The 16,709-nt window shown below is 43.0% G+C and overlaps 1 protein-coding gene across 1 annotated transcript; it reads left to right on the forward strand.

Moving 5' to 3' along the window:
* The first annotated feature begins 410 nt into the window (after positions 1-410).
* On the forward strand, positions 411-15,280 carry Ccdc201 (coiled-coil domain containing 201). The gene is made up of 3 exons (XM_046437838.1): positions 411-428; positions 13,776-14,234; positions 15,194-15,280. The coding sequence occupies exons 1-3, from the start codon at positions 411-413 to the stop codon at positions 15,278-15,280; spliced, it is 564 nt and encodes a 187-aa protein (XP_046293794.1).
* The last annotated feature ends 1,429 nt before the right edge of the window (positions 15,281-16,709 follow it).

The raw sequence follows: 16,709 nt of genomic DNA on the forward strand, positions 1-16,709 counted from the left end.
CTTAAATTTGAGAATCGCTGAAGAAAAGGAAAGTCTGGAGTCACAGAACATACTCCGAAGTCCTCTCAGCTTGGCTGGACACAGAAAGGAGTTTGGTCTTGGTTGAATTGGCTAAGGAGATAATCCCCTTTCCTTTTGTCATACAGGGCTTCTTGCTGGGAGCACCACCTCTCCCCCTCTACTTACAGAACTCCACTGGCACACATTCAAGTGTACTCAAGAGTAACCAACGAGGAGAACCTGCCTGAACCTGCCCAGCGCCGCCACGAGGTCATTAGGTAGATCCTACACAGGTGGGCTTCTGCACCTGCCCAAGGCCTGAGTGGTGATTCAGCACCACGGGGCAGATATATCTAGATGGTGGGGCTCCCAGGGCGCTGTAAGAAGGAAGGTCCTGGCAAGGAGACAGGATGGAGCCCAGGATGCAGGTAAGCAGGCAGGGGGTGCTCTAGGCTCTGGAGAACCCCAGGGAAGGTCCCAGTAGCCAGGTAACTGCAGTACTAAGACTCTGGGCATTTACCCTTTCCCTCTCCTGGCCCACCTAGCAAGATCTCCCAAATCTGGGCAGTAATAGCCCTCTTAGCCTGAGGTGTGTGTGTGGTGGGGGGAGGGTGCTAAAGCAGAAGGCCAAAGAGACCAAATGCCCCAGGCCACCCTGGCAGAGAGGGCTTCGGGACACAAGAGAAACCCCATGAGCTGACTGTCTGTCTGTCTGCTGTAGATGCACAATGAAATGCTGGCCTAGTAGAATGAGATAATCCTACATGAAGTCAAAACCTATCAATGCCTACCATGCTTTGAGCATGCCCTAGAGCACCTGTTGGGTTAGGACCCTTAACTACTCCCCCCAACCAGGAGGTCCTGGGCCCCCGCCTTAGTGTTCATGTGCCTTGGCTTTTTCATTAGAAAGTCATTTTTTTTTCCTTTTTCACTCCTAAGTGGCAATACGCTTCTATAGTTCCAAAACATTGACATAAAAAGATACACAGTGACTCCTTCTATCTTCTATCCAACCCTTCCTCACCATACCTGTTAATTTAAAGCTGCTTCTAGAACTTATTTAAAGTCTTATTTTTCCTCAGTCCAAGACTATTTAAAACATAGAATTTTTTCCTTATCATTCTATAAAAACCATTTGCATGCTTTTTATAGGTGCACAGTATTCCCTTAAATAGTTATAATTTAACAGATCCACAGTGATGAATATTTGGGTTGTTTCCAATCTTCTACAAAATGATGTTATCAACCACCTTGTACATGTACATGTATGCATGTATCTTTCTGTAGAATCAGTGTTTAGGAATGTTGCTGGTCAAATGGAACATGTACTTTGAATGCACCCAAATTTCCTCCCATACTGGATGCAGCAATTTCCTCTCTGTCTTGTCTAAAGTTTTCATGCTTCTGGATTTTTTTGTCAGACTCACAGATGGAAGAAAATGGTACGTTGCTTTCATTTCAATCTGCATTTTTATTACCAAGAAGGAGGTTGAGTACGTGTATGCCAGAAAGGACAGTTTCTACCAGCTGCTCAGAAACCTTGTGGATTTGTCCATCAGGCTGCTGTGTGTTTCCTAAATTATAGGCAGACTTGTCCTTTGTTTACCTTTTAAAGGAATTGTATTTGTCTTTGATCTTTTCAATACTGTATCATTATTTTTTGCAGAAGTCTTAAAATATAGATAGTCCATTTTTTAAAATCTATGTTGTGAGTTAAATAGAAAAGCCTTACTTAGGATAAATTGACAGAATAATCCACCCTTTTCCTTCAATCTGTCCATTTCCTCCGGATACTTTAAAATGTTGGGGGCTTTTTGCATTTAATCCACTTGGAATTTATCTTAGTGAATGATGTGATGATATAAGAACCCAACTTTTTTTCGTATTTTTAAAGGTGTTTTTTTTTTTTTGCTCTTCCCATAATTTGTGATTTTAAGAGTATAATCCTCAATACCTTATAATTTGTTTTAGTTCAAGGCATGAGCGAGGAATTTGGCTTTATTTTTTTATTTTTTCCAAATGGCCAAACAGCCAGAATAACATGTGATAAAAGACAAAAACTCTCCTCCCTGTTCATCTGATATTTTCCTTTTTTGCATATGCTGCCTTCATATGCGAGTCTGGAGCATCTGTTCTTTCTACATGTTTGTAAAACAATACTAAATTGTTTGATGTGTAAGCTTTCAACACATTGCAATATTATTAGAAAACATCAAACTAGAGTCTCAGTTCATTGTTATAAATAGCTAGTTAATAGTACCTCCTGTTAGTAAGAAAATATACTATTACCTTGCAATTTCTTTTTGATAAAAGTCCCAGTTCTTTCCCTTAGCCCAATTTCTTTACTCTGAGATCTTGTCCTCTGAAGTAGTAGGATTTAAAGTCTCTTTTTATAAGTGCTGATGATTTTACAGGAAAGGAGATAAACTTTAATGTGGTATTGATCATTTCTTTTTCCCCCAATTTAATCATTTCTTTTTCCTGCCTCCATCTAGCATGGGATAAAAAAATGAATTAGCTTCAATTACTACTTCATTCCTGTTGTTCCTATTTCTCCTAGTATTTTTTTTATGGATATTCACTTTTCTATTGTCTGGTACAAAAATCTCACAACGACTGTGCATTTTAGTTGTTTTTATTACACTGTGCTTTTGGTTTTGTTTTTAATAGGTTTTGCCATGAATTCAGCCTTTCCAATATAAGTATTTAAGTCTGTATTTGTTCATTTTTACTTCCCAAATATTATTTTTTCCCATTATACACTCTTCCCCCAATCTTTGGCACCGTGAATTGAGCCCAGAGGTACTTAACCACAAAGTTATATCCCCAACCTGTTTTTTTTTTTTTTTCCTTTTAATTTAGAGACAGGGCCTTGTTGAATTGCTTAAGGCCTCATTAAGTTGAGGCTGGTTTTGAACTCACAATCCTCCTGCCTCAGCCTCCTGAGCCACTGGGATGATGGGTGTGCACCACCAAGCTCAGCCCATTCTCTTAGATATGTCTTATTTTATACAGTGCATAATTGGGTTTTTCTTTCTAATTCAATCTGAGGATCCTTTGATGAGTTTACTCCATTTTCCCTTATCAATAAGACAGATGTCTTTGGCCTTTAGTTATTTTAGATTACCAAACAAAACATATAGACTGTTAAGTACATGAAAAGATGTTCACCTTCATTACTCATTATAGAAATGCCTATTAGGACCACCATGCAAATGAGATTTTACTCATGAAAATGAAATACACTACTCACCTATTAGAAAACTAAATTTTTTTAAAAAGAGCATGACACATGCTGGTGAGATTGTGGAGCAGAGAGAACTCCATATGTTGTTGGTGGGGTTGAAGAATGGTACAACCACGTTGAAAACCAGTGCAGCGGGATCTGATGCTGGTTCATGCTTAGGCATAAATACATCCTTTGGGTTGCTTGGAGTTGCCATGAATCCAGTCCCAAGGTTTTGCTGAAAGGAAACCATGTATAAAACTTATCCCAAGCTGGGCATGGTGGAGCATCCTTATAATCCCAGCAGCTCGGGAGGCTGAGGCAGGAGGATTGAAAGTTCAAAGCTAGCCTCAGCAATGATGCTCTTCTATAAATAAAACACAAAATAGGGCTGGGGAGGGGCTCAGTGGATGAGTGCCCCTGAGTTCGATCCCTAGTATCAAAAAAAAAAAAAAAACTTACCCCAAGGCTACACAACAAAAGCTCTGTTCATGGTCACAATAAACTTGTCCTCTTCAAGGGAGTGGGCACTCCTTCACCACCTTCTGGCTAAGCATCAGGGCTCTTGGTTTGTGCAGCTGGGTCTCTGAACCCATGGGACGAGCTTAAGCCTTGATCTCACCAACTCCAGTTCACCCCTCACTGCTGCCACTTCTTGTTTCAGGCCGCTCGGCCTTCAGTTTTTAACTTCTCAGTTATGGAGGACAGTCATCCTTCACTCGTAATAACGCTGTTAGAAATCAGTGGAAGCAGATTTTAAGTGTTCCCACGCACCTTGCTGGATAAATGTTTCCCGAAAAACCCCTCACTAAATTTCCAGAACCTCTTCACCCTGGGCTCATTCTGAGGTCTTTGTGGGGATTAAACACATAACTGTTCTGGTACAACCTCATGACACTACAACTATTCTACTGTACATGTTTTGTTCCAAAGTCAGTGATATGAAAAGTCATCAGTAATTTGGAAGAGTATGCAGTAAGGAGTAACTTGGATCCATTTATGAAAATAGGAATCTAAGTGTGTTTTTTTTAAATATATGAGAGATACAGTAGTCCTCCCTTATCCAAGGTTTTGCTTACCTACAGTAAAATGTGGTCCAAATATATTAAGTGGAAAATTCCAGAAGTAGACAATTCATAAGTTTTAAATTGCCATTCTGAGCATTGTGATGACATCTCATTCTGTCCTGCCTGGGCATGAATCATTCCTTTGTCCAATGTTTCCACATGGTGTATGCTACCCATTTCTTAGCCACTTATTAGCTGCCTTGATTATAAGATCAACTGTTATGATTTTGCAGTGCTTGGGTTCGAGTTACCGTTTTATTGTAATGGCCCCAATGTGCAAGAGCTGTGATGCCTGCAATTTAGATATGCCTAAGAGAAGCCATGAAGTGCTTCCTTTAAGTGAAAAGATTAAAGTTTAGTGTACAGGTGAAAGTTTAGTGAAAGTTTGGGGGGGAAATGGTATTTTGGGGGTCAGTTCTATCTGTGATTTTTGGTACCCACTAGGGTTCTTGAAATATAGCCCCATTGATAAGGGAAGACTATATAAATATTTGTTTTAAGCCACTAAGTTTAAATGTAATTTGTTATGCAGCAAATGATAAACTCTTACATGTTCCCATTGCTTCAGACTAATATTCTTAATCAGTCTCATGTTTAAAGTTAATATACTCATCTATTTTTATTTTCTTCTAATAGAAGTTTAGTGAGTTGGTCTCCTGGTGGGGGGGGTGAGGCACAGACACCCGAGTCTCCTCAATTTGTCGTGGAGCCAGAGGGGAGGAGCCGGGCCGCCGCCAGCGCCCGGAGCAGGCCCAGCGGCTCACCAGCGTGGTGACCACGTGACCCCAATTGGAGAGGGGGCGGAGCGGAGCCGCCACCCGCACCCGCAAGGTGGGCAGACCCGCGACCCAGTGGTACATGGGCGTGGTAGGAGGGGCAGGGCAGAGCCGCCGTTCGCGCTTGCAAGGTAAACAGACCTGTGACAGCCTGGCGGGTCAGGCCCAGTGGCCTGCCAGTGTGGTACACACGTCACCCGAACTGGAGTAGGGGCAGAGCAGATCCTTCTCCCACGCCCGGATCAGGCCCTGCCGGTGTGGTGGCCACGTGACCCCAATTGGAGTGGGGGCGGAGCAGAACCGCCACCCGTGCCCTCAGGGTGAGCAGACCTGTGACCAACCTGCAGATCAGGCCCAGGGGTCCACAGGCGTGCTAGGACGGGCAGGGCAGATCCGCCGCCCGCACCTCCAAGGTAGGCAGACCTGCAACAGACCGGCGGATCAGGCCCAGGAGCCTGCCGGCGTGGTACACACACCACCCTAATTGGAGTAGGGGCAGAGCAGAGTCGCCGCCCGTGCCAGGAACAGGCCCAGCGTCCTGCAGGCGGGGTAGTCACAACACCCCAATTGGAGTAGGGGCAGAGCAGAGCCTCCACCCATGCCCGAAAGGTGGGCAGATCTGCGACTGACCAGCGGGACAGGCCCAGTGGCCTGCCGGTACGACAGACACGTCACCCCATTTGGAGTAGGGGCAGAGTAGAGCCGCCGCCCGCGCCTGCAGGGTAGGCAAACCTGCAACCGACCGGCGGATCAGGCCCGGTGGCCTGCCGGCGTGGTACACTCGTCACCCCAATTGGAGTAGGGGCAGAACAGAGCCGCCGCCAGCGCCCAGAACAGGCCCAGTGACCTGCCGGCGTGGTAGCCACGACACCCCAATTGGAATAAGGAGAGAGCAGAGCCGCCGCCCGCGCCTGCAGGAAAGATATGCAAGCAGTATGAAAAGACAAGGAAAGAAAGGACCACAAGCAATGCAGGTCAACGCAACTTTAGAAGAGGTAACAGCTGCAGCAGAGGGAATGTCAGATAAAGAATTCAGGATATACATGCTTCAGATGATCTGGAGTATCAAGGAAGACATTAAACAGCAAAATCAGACAATGAAAGATCACTTCGACAATGAATTACACAAACAAATCCAGGAAGCAAAGGATCAACTATACAGGGAGATAGAGGTTATAAAAAACAAACAAACAGAAATCCTAGAAATGCAGGAAGCAATAAACCAACTTAAAAACTCAATGGAGAATACTACCAGCAGAGTAGAACACTTAGAAGATAGAACATCAGACAATGAAGACAAAGTATTTCAACTGGAAAAGAACATAGACAGCTCAGCAAGACTGTTAAGAAACCATGAGCAGAACATCCAAGAAATATGGGATAACATTAAGAGACCAAACTTAAGAGTCATTGGGATACAGGAAGGTACAGAGCTCCAAACCAAAGGAATGAGCAGTCTATTCAATGAAATAATACGAGAAAACTTCCCAGACTTGAAGAATGAGACAGAATCCCAAATCCTAGAAGCCTACAGGACGCCGAATGTGCAAAATCATAAGAGATCCACACCTAGACACATTATAATGAAGATGCCCAACATACAGAATAAGGAGAGAATTTTAAAAGCTACAAGAGAAAGGAAGCAGATTACATTTAGGGGTAAGCCAATCAGGATAACAGCTGATCTTTCAACACAGACTCTGAAAGCTAGAAGATCCTGGAATAACATATTTCAAACACTGAAAGAAAATGGGTTCCAACCAAGAATTGTGTATCCAGCGAAATTAAGCTTCAGGATGGAGGATGAAATTAAAACCTTCCACAATAAACAAAAGTTTAAAGAATTCGCAGCTAGAAAACCATCTCTTCAAATCATCCTCGCCAAAATATTACAGGAAGAGGAAATGGAAAATAACAATGAAAACCAACAGTGGGAGGTAGGACAGTAAAGGGGGGAAAATAATCAAAGAGGAAAACAAACCATGTTTAGTAACAGAAATAAACAAATATGGCTGGAAGAACAACCCATATCTCAATAATAACCCCAAATGTTAATGGCTTAAACTCACCAATTAAGAGAGACAGGCTAGTAGAATGGATCACAAAACAAGACCCGACAATATGCTGCCTACAGGAGACGCATTTGATAGGAAAAGACATACATAGGCTGAAGGTGAAAGGTTGGGAAAAATCATATCACTCATATGGACTTCGGAAACAAGCAGGAGTGTCCATACTCATATCAAATAAAATAGATTTCAAGCCAAAGTTAATCAAGAGGGATAAAGAGGGACACTACATACTGCTTAAGGGAACCATACACCAACAAGACATAACAATCATAAATATTTATGCCCCAAACAATGGTGCAGCTATGTTCGTCAAACAAACTCTTCTCAAGTTCAAGAGTCTAATAGACCACCATACCATAATCATGGGAGACTTCAACACACCTCTCTCGCCACTGGACAGATCTTCCAAACAAAAGTTGAATAAGGAAACTATAGAACTCAATAACACTATTAATAACCTAGACCTAATTGACATATATAGAGTATACCACCCAACATCAAGCAGTTACACTTTTTTCTCAGCAGCACATGGATCCTTCTCAAAAATAGATCATATATTATGTCACAGGGCAACTCTTAGACAATATAAAGGAGTAGAGATAATACCATGCATCTTATCTGATCATAATGGAATGAAACTGAAAATCAACGATAAAAGAAGGAAGGAAAAAGCATACATCACTTGGAGAATGAACAATAGGTTACTGAATGATCAATGGGTTATAGAAGACATCAAGGAGGAAATTAAAAAATTCTTAGAGATAAATGAAAACACAGACACAACATATCGGAATCTATGGGACACATTGAAAGCAGTTCAAAGAGGAAAATTCATTGCTTGGAGTTCATTCCTTAAAAAAAGAAAAAACCAACAAATAAATGATCTCATACTTCATCTCAAAATCCTTGAAAAAGAAGAGCAAAACAACAGCAAAAGAAGTAGAAGGCAAGAAATAATTAAAATCAGAGCTGAAATTAATGAAATCGAAACAAAAGAAACAATTGAAAAAATTGACAAAACTAAAAGTTGGTTCTTTGAAAAAATAAACAAAATCGACAGACCCTTAGCGATGCTAGCGAAGAGAAGAAGAGAGAGAACTCAAATTACTAGCATACGGGATGAAAAAGGCAATATCACAACAGACACTTCAGAAATACAGAAGATAATCAAAAACTATTTTGAATCCTTATACTCCAATAAATTAGAAGATAGTGAAGGCATAGATAAATTTCTTAAGTCATATGATCTGCCCAGATTGAGTCAGGAGGATATAGACAACCTAAACAGACCAATATCATTTGAGGAAATAGAAGAAACCATAAAAAGACTACCAACTAAGAAAAGCCCAGGACCAGATGGGTATACAGCAGAATTTTACAAAACCTTTAAAGAAGAACTAATACCAATACTTTTCAAGCTACTTCAGGAAATAGAAAAAGAGGGAGAACTTCCAAATTCATTCTACGAGGCCAACATCACCCTGATACCTAAACCAGACAAAGACACTTCAAAGAAAGAAAACTACAGACCAATATCTCTAATGAACCTAGATGCAAAAATCCTCAACAAAATTCTGGTGAATCGGATACAAAAACATATCAAAAAAATTGTACACTATGATCAAGTAGGATTCATCCCTGGGATGCAAGGCTGGTTCAATATACGGAAATCAATAAATGTTATTCACCACATCAATAGACTTAAAAATAAGAACCATATGATCATCTCGATAGATGCGGAAAAAGCATTCGACAAAGTATAGCATCCCTTTATGTTCAAAACTCTAGAAAAACTAGGAATAACAGGAACATACCTCAATATTGTAAAAGCAATCTATGCTAAGCCTCAGGCTAGCATCATTCTGAATGGAGAAAAACTGAAGGCATTCCCTCTAAAATCTGGAACAAGACAGGGATGCCCTCTCTCTCCACTTCTGTTCAACATAGTTCTCGAAACACTGGCCAGAGCAATTAGACAGACGAAAGAAATTAAAGGCATCAAAATAGGAAAAGAAGAACTTAAATTATCACTATTTGCAGATGATATGATTCTATACCTAGAAGACCCAAAAGGCTCTACAAAGAAACTATTAGAGCTAATAAATGAATTCAGCAAAGTGGCAGGATATAAAATCAACACGCATAAATCAAAGGCATTCCTGTATATCAGCGACAAATCCTCTGAAATGGAAGTGAGGACAACCACTCCATTCACAATATCTTCAAAAAAAATAAAATACTTGGGAATCAACCTAACAAAAGAGGTGAAAGACTTATACAATGAAAACTACAGAACCCTAAAGAGAGAAATAGAAGAAGATCTTAGAAGATGGAAAAATATACCCTGTTCATGGATAGGCAGAACTAACATCATCAAAATGGCGATATTACCAAAAGTTCTCTATAGGTTTAATGCAATGCCAATCAAAATCCCAACGGCATTTCTTGTAGAAATAGAGAAAGCAATCATGAAATTCATATGGAAAAATAAAAGACCCAGAATAGCAAAAACAATGCTAAGCAGGAAGTGTGAATCAGGCGGTATAGCGATACCAGACTTCAAACTATACTACAGAGCAATAGTAACAAAAACAGCATGGTACTGGTACCAAAACAGGTGGGTGGACCAATGGTACAGAATAGAGGACACAGAAACCAATCCACAAAACTACAACTATCTTATATTTGATAAAGAGGCTAAAAGCATGCAATGGAGGAAGGATAGCATCTTCAACAAATGGTGCTGGGAAAACTGGAAATCCATATGCAACAAAATGAAACTGAATCCCTTTCTCTCGCCATGCACAAAAGTGAATTCAAAATGGATCAAGGAGCTTGATATCAAATCAGAGACACGCTGTCTGATAGAAGAAAAAGTTGGCTACGATCTACATTCGGTGGGGTCGGGCTCCAAATTCCTCAATAGGACACCCATAGCACAAAATTTAATAACTAGAATCAACAAATGGGACTTACTCAAACTAAAAAGTTTTTTCTCAGCAAAAGAAACAATAAGAGAGGTAAATAGGGAGCCTACACCCTGGGAACAAATCTTTACTCCTCACACTTCAGATAGAGCCCTAATATCCAGAGTATACAAAGAACTCAAAAAATTACACAATAAGAGAACAAACAACCCAATCAACAAATGGGCCAAGGACCTGAACAGACACTTCTCAGAGGAGGACATACAGTCAATCAACAAGTACATGAAAAAATGCTCAACATCTCTAGCTGTCAGAGAAATGCAAATCAAAACCACCCTAAGATACCATCTCACTCCAGTAAGATTGGCAGCCATTATGAAGTCAAACAACAACAAGTGCTGGCGAGGATGTGGGGAAAAGGGTACACTTGTACATTGCTGGTGGGACTGCAGATTGGTGCAGCCAATTTGGAAAGCAGTATGGAGATTTCTTGGAAAGCTGGGAATGGAGCCACCATTTGACCCAGCTATTCCCCTTCTTGGTCTATTCCCTAAAGACCTAAAAAGAGCATGCTACAGGGACACTGCTACATCGATGTTCATAGCAGCACAGTTCACAATAGCAAGACTGTGGAACCAACCTAGATGCCCTTCAATAGACGAATGGATAAAAAAAAATGTGGCATTTATACACAATGAAGTATTACTCTGCATTAAAAAATGACAAAATCATAGAATTTACAGGGAAATGGATGGCATTAGAGCAGATTATGCTAAGTGAAGCTAGCCAATCCCTAAAAAACAAATGCCAAATGTCTTCTTTGATATAAGGAGAGTAACTAAGATCAGAGTAGGGACGAAGAGCAGGAGAAGAAGATTAACATTTAACAGGGATGAGAGGTGGGAGGGAAAGGGAGAGAGAAGGGAAATTGCATGGTAATGGAAGGAGACCCTCAGGGTTATACAGTGGAGGGGGTAGAGAGAGAGGAGGGGAGGGGAGGGGAGCGGTGGGGAGGGGGGAGGGTGGAGGATGGGAAAGGCAGCGGAGCACAACAGACACTAGTATGGCAATATGTAAATCAACGGATGTGTAACTGATGTGATTCTGCAATCTGTGTATGGGGTGAAGGTGGGAGTTCATAACCCACTTGAATCAAAGTGTGGAATATGATATGTCAAGAAATTTGTAATGTTTTGAACAACCCACAATAAAAAATTAAAAAAAAAAAAGAAGTTTAGTTCCCTATTACTTCAACATTGGTAACAAGCCTTCTAGTTGGGCTTCCACCAAAATTAATTACTAAATATTCCACTTGGTGCACAATATGGACAATAATTCAGTAAAGTAAAATGTTTTACTTGCTCTAACAGTTATCACTCCAAGCAGAAGACAGGCATGAGCAGATGGATTGGAAATGGAGTCCTTAGACTTTGACCTTGACTGTTTTCGGGGAAGCTCATGTGTGCGCTTCAGTTTCCCTTGTATAAGTTCTGAGTTCTTATGGATTGCTGATTCTGTCCAGGCCATAGGAATGCAGACGCTAGTCACACAGTATAGACAAGCATCAGGGAATGTAAAAAATCACTCCTAAAAAAAGCATTCTAGTCTCTTATAGAAACTTTTCAGTTCCCTATCACCCTATGTGACAATAGCTTCCTTAACAGTTTGGGGATGTCATAGACTGCAATGGACATTGTAACTGGAAAGGGTTATTCTCATTACTAAAAAAATACATGCAAGAAATTGTTCCATTAGAGTGGAATAAAACAAAAATAAAAAATCTGGTATGTATTTGCAAGTTTCCTCAATGCGTAGTAAAGTGGGGCAGATATTCTGTGATGCTGTTAGTATCGTATACCTCAAGATACCTAGGAATGATGACAAACATGATAGATTGCTTAGCTGCCATCAGGTCATTTGACATGAACAATTTCCAAGGGGCACTGTGAAAACATGAGCATGTTTTCTATTGGGATCAGTTCCAGGCCCCTAAGGATGCTCAAGTCACTTATATAAAATGGTGTAGTATTTGAGAGGATCTACATAGGTTCCACACATATACTTTAAATCAATCTCTAGATTACTTATAATACTGAATGCATTGCAAAGTCTATGAAAGATATTGTTATACTGCATGATATGGAAAATAAGGACAAGAAAAAATTGCACATGGGGCTGGGGAATGTGTCTCAAGCGGTAGCACACTCGCCTGGCATGCACGGGGCGCTGGGTTCAATCTTCAGCACCACATAAAAAAAATAAAATAAAGATGTTGTGTCCACCGAAAACTAAAAAATAAATATTAAAAAATTCTCTCTCTCTCTCTCTCTCTCTCTCTCTCTCTCTCTCTCTCTCTCTCTCTCTCTCTCTCTTTTAAAAAAAAATTGCACATGTTCAATGCCATGATGACCAGCATGCTCAAACTAGCAGTTTCCCACAAGGGGCAATGAGAGGTTAGAATTAAAGACTCATAACACAGATTTTGAAGATAAGAGCTGGTGTTAGGTGGAGCACTGCTCTCTGATGGAGAAGCAGGTCTAAAGAATTACAGCAGCAATCTTTATTAATGTCTCATTAATCAGATTAAAGCCTATGCAAACATTATTCTTTGTATTCATGAAAATTACAAAGTTAGCAACATTATGCAGTTTACTCTTCAGTGACATACTACAGTTGCAATGTGCAATGTTAGGAGCTTTGTGTAGCTCTCAAGAAAGTCCATTGTTTGAAGTTTCTTTTATGTGGACAGGTTCAGGAGCAGCAGAGCCCGTGAAATACTGTAGTTGTCTATCAAAAGAGTTCCTTTATTTCCAGAAGCTATGTGCCTGAGATCAAGGTTGAGGCTGATAAGACTCTAGCATGGAGCCCCTTCATGGAGGGCATTACCATAGCAACTGGGCATCCTACACCTTTTCACAGAAACTTTCCCAGGCACCAAGCATGCCACAGCCATGAAGTCCTCAAAGACCCCAATTTCAGACCCTGTTCTCCCATTCACTGTCCCTGCTCTCCACAGTTCAATACAATTTTGTTCTGGAATATTTTCAACCTCTGATTTGTTGAATCTGCCAGTGTGGAATCTGCTGAATAGAAGCTAACTGTAACTTGTTTTCTGGGTGGGGGGTGGGGGAGTGTGAGAACAGGAGTATGAATGGCTTAATCTAGACTTGATTTGGAGGAAAACTTGACCAACATAATGGCTGCAGTCAGTCATGGGGCTTGGGTTGGGATATTAACCTGTGGTCCAAATACCTTCTACCTCAACCAACCAGCCAGAGCCTCCTGCCTAACTCTCTTCACCTGTTCATGTGTGAAAAGCTGCAATGTTCATAAATAATTTCATCTTTCTATGTTAATTTGCATGTTAAAATTATTTCCTTGGCAGTGTTTTACTAGGGTTTTTTCCCCTGGGGAGGGGGTTTCCTGAACATCCTCTGTTCCTATTTGCCCCATTAAATACCCACCTCTGACCACTGCTGCCATGTTGAAAGTAGTGAGTGAAAACCATGTGCAGAAGCATATTGTCCCATCTCGTGCCAGGTGTCACCCCTCCATGCTGCACGTTCTCCTCTGTGGGGTGACTTTAGGGTCTATCTCATAGGGTGGCCCTGCCCAGATGAGAATGTGCCTGGGGTGGGATTTGAGCTATCTAAAAAGCTTGCTATGACTGATTAGGATCTGAATCTTTTTTTTTTTTTGCTTTATAGGTTTCTGTATTGAGTTCCTCTGAGGATGAGAGCCCCTTTCTAGTGACAAAGAAGAGGTCCTGGAAGAAGTCCACCAAGCATAGCACCCCTGAGGAGACAGCCTTGGGCTGGAGGAGTCCAAGGCCCCCAAGAGGGACTTCCCACCTCCTAGGGTCCCCAGTGCCTTCTCAGTCCTCCAAGGACCTTATGTCCCAACTGGCAGGGGTCAGCCCTATAGCCACCTTCAGAAAGAGAAAGCTGTCGACCATCAGGGCATCTGAGGGCACCAGTGGGCAGTTAGGGTCCTATTTGGACGACCCGGCTCCTGGGAAAGACCCACCTGTGTCAGCCTCATTAGCCAAACAGGAGCAGAAAAGAGAGGCCAGGGAAGCAAAGAGGTGGCCAGGAACTTCGGGATTGCCTGGGATTCCAGATATAACCAGGAAGAAAAGACGAGACCAGAAAGGACAGGAGGCTGTGGTAAGGTCTTGCCCTGTCCCTTTCTCACCCCCACCCCATACAACTCCAAGTCCCTGTTGACAGGAAAGCAAGTGCTGCCAAGCTGTGGTGCACTGGCACCCACCTTGAGTGACTTCATGTCCTTTCAACCACAGACACGGAGGGCCAACCACCCACTCTTCACAGGAGGTCACTGAGGCCGTCAGCCTTTCTAACACCTGGTGCTGTCCTGTCCTAAGGTGGCCCTCTGCTCGGAGGGGATCCTGTGGCCATTGTTGCCTGTAAGGCTTTCCAGCCATGGCTTTGCCCTTCGAGCCCTTGCTGTGGCTCTGGTTGCTCCCTATCCTTGGTCTCTAACCCACGGGGAATTGGGTTACCAACTCTCTACAGTTTTGAGGGTGCAAACAAGGTTGGTGGCAAGAACAACCCTGTTGGGCATTGACATCTTCCAGTGAAAACTACCACCCTGTGCTGAGTCTGGGCTCCTTTCTGCTCTTTGAGCTATTAGCAGGAAACTGTCACCACTCCTGAGACAATCCTAGTTTCCCAGGGCTTGAGTGAGGCGGCCTTGACACCTTCCCTAGTGCTGCCTTACAACAGAGATGTTCCACCCTCCCACAGCAAGGTCTAAGCTCCTGTGGTGGGGCAGCTAACAGGACATAAGTTATGAAAGACCCACATTTCTCTTTGACATAGTTCTCTTTCTCTGCTGATCAGATGAGACAGGAGAAAACCCTCCTCACCAACCACCTGGCACATCAGGGCCAGGCTTCCCCTAAAGATGCAAGGGGAACTGGCTCAATCTGGAGCACAGGGAGGAGGGGGCACCGGGTAGGGCTTGAGTGCTCAGGTGTCTGATCTGAGCAAATGTCTGTTTCCAGGCCTGGTGGGTATTTCTTTTCCTAAGTGCATTTTTGCAGTGTGCAAGTTTGTCCCTAGTAAAAATGACTGTTCCTGTGTAACAGCTGTCTTCCAAACAGATGCAGCGGGTGAGGCAATGGGAAAGCTGCCTACTTCAGGAAATCGAAGAGGCGGTCCACCATGAACTCTTCATCCAAGCCGAGTGAGCACTTGACACTGGGGCAGCAAAGGTAGGTGCTCGGGGACCTGCCTCCTTGGCCTGACATAGTCATCTACAGGGAGTCCCCAAGGCCCCTCATGGGGAGGTGGAAGCAGATGTTACCCAGACTATAAAGTTGGGGTCAGAGATGCCAATGGAGTGGGGCCAGGGGACAGAGTTGGCAGGTTAGAGAATGAGGTTCTGTATGTTGTATAATTTAAAAACCAGCTGGCCTGATTGAGCTCCACATCCCCTACTTCCTGGCTGTGACCTTCAGGGACATCTCTCTGACTGTCTGACCCTGGTTTTCTTATCTGAAATATGACAAAAACCCATCCCAGGGCAACATTAGGAACATAAGGCCAATGAGTGTGAGAGTGGCCATGTGGCCCTTCTCCCTTTGCCCTTAGAAAGGGATGAGTATCAGGATCCTCAGACCACTCTGGGCTGATTCCTTCAGACCCTCAGGGATGTGGGATCAGAAGGGAGGTTATTGTAGTAAAGAAAGCTCCCCTAGGGCACTTGAGCAACCTACCAGGGGCAGACACTGAACATGAGGGTTTGCACTTGAGGAAATTAGATGAGCTACATGAGTTTTCTGGTGGTGACTCACTGGGACTGTTCCCAGTTGGCTTCCTCCAACTTTTCCCGGTGGGTGGAGATAAAAACTCTTTGCACTGGGGAATGGAATTATGAAATGCTAGGCTCTAGGCTGAGTGCAAACACAGGTACAGCTGATGTTACGAGCTTGACCTTGGTGCTCAGCCAGGCCCATGGCAGAGAGGACAGAAGATGTGGAAGCTCATCTTCTGGGTGGGGTCCTCAGGGGCAAAGACATAGAAGGAGGCTTCTAATGGGTTCTCCCAGGATAAAAGAAACTGGAAAGTGGATAGAGTCTAAATTTGGGCCTCAGTCCCCTCAGGAAAGGATTAAGCCAATTCCCAGTGCATCTTCAGGGACACCATAATTACAGCCAGAAGCAGGTCCCCAACCATGATGTGCTCATAGAGCTCTCATCTGAGCACTGATGGTGAGGGGTGTATTTTCTTTTCCCATCTGTGGAAGAGGGTGCAGGTTCTGACAGAGAAGGGCCCATAGTCACTTCCTGGAAAGCACTCACCTCTCTCCCTGACAGACCCCAGTGAGGAAACAGGCCCTGGGATCTCATGATGATTCAGGTAAAGACCAGGAAGCTTGAGAGTTCAGGCCACCACCTGCTGCCAATGTTGCATAGCTGACCAGGGCTGAGGTCCCAGACCTGGTCTCCATCATGCCAGCCCACAGGTGAAAGTTGAACATGAGGGATCTGGTAGGAACACAGTAGGTCCTGGAGGAGAAAGCCCTGAAACTGACTCTCACCTGGGGAGCATTCTGGAAATCTGCAGAAGTGTTTGTAATGGTTTCCTGGGCCAGGTTATAGGAATTTAACCTCTTGT

The sequence above is a fragment of the Marmota monax genome, unplaced genomic scaffold, assembly GCF_021218885.2.
Source record: "Marmota monax isolate L192 unplaced genomic scaffold, Marmota_monax_Labrador192_F-V1.1 WCK01_AAM20220418_F8-fsc00109, whole genome shotgun sequence".
Lineage (NCBI taxonomy): Eukaryota > Metazoa > Chordata > Mammalia > Rodentia > Sciuridae > Marmota > Marmota monax.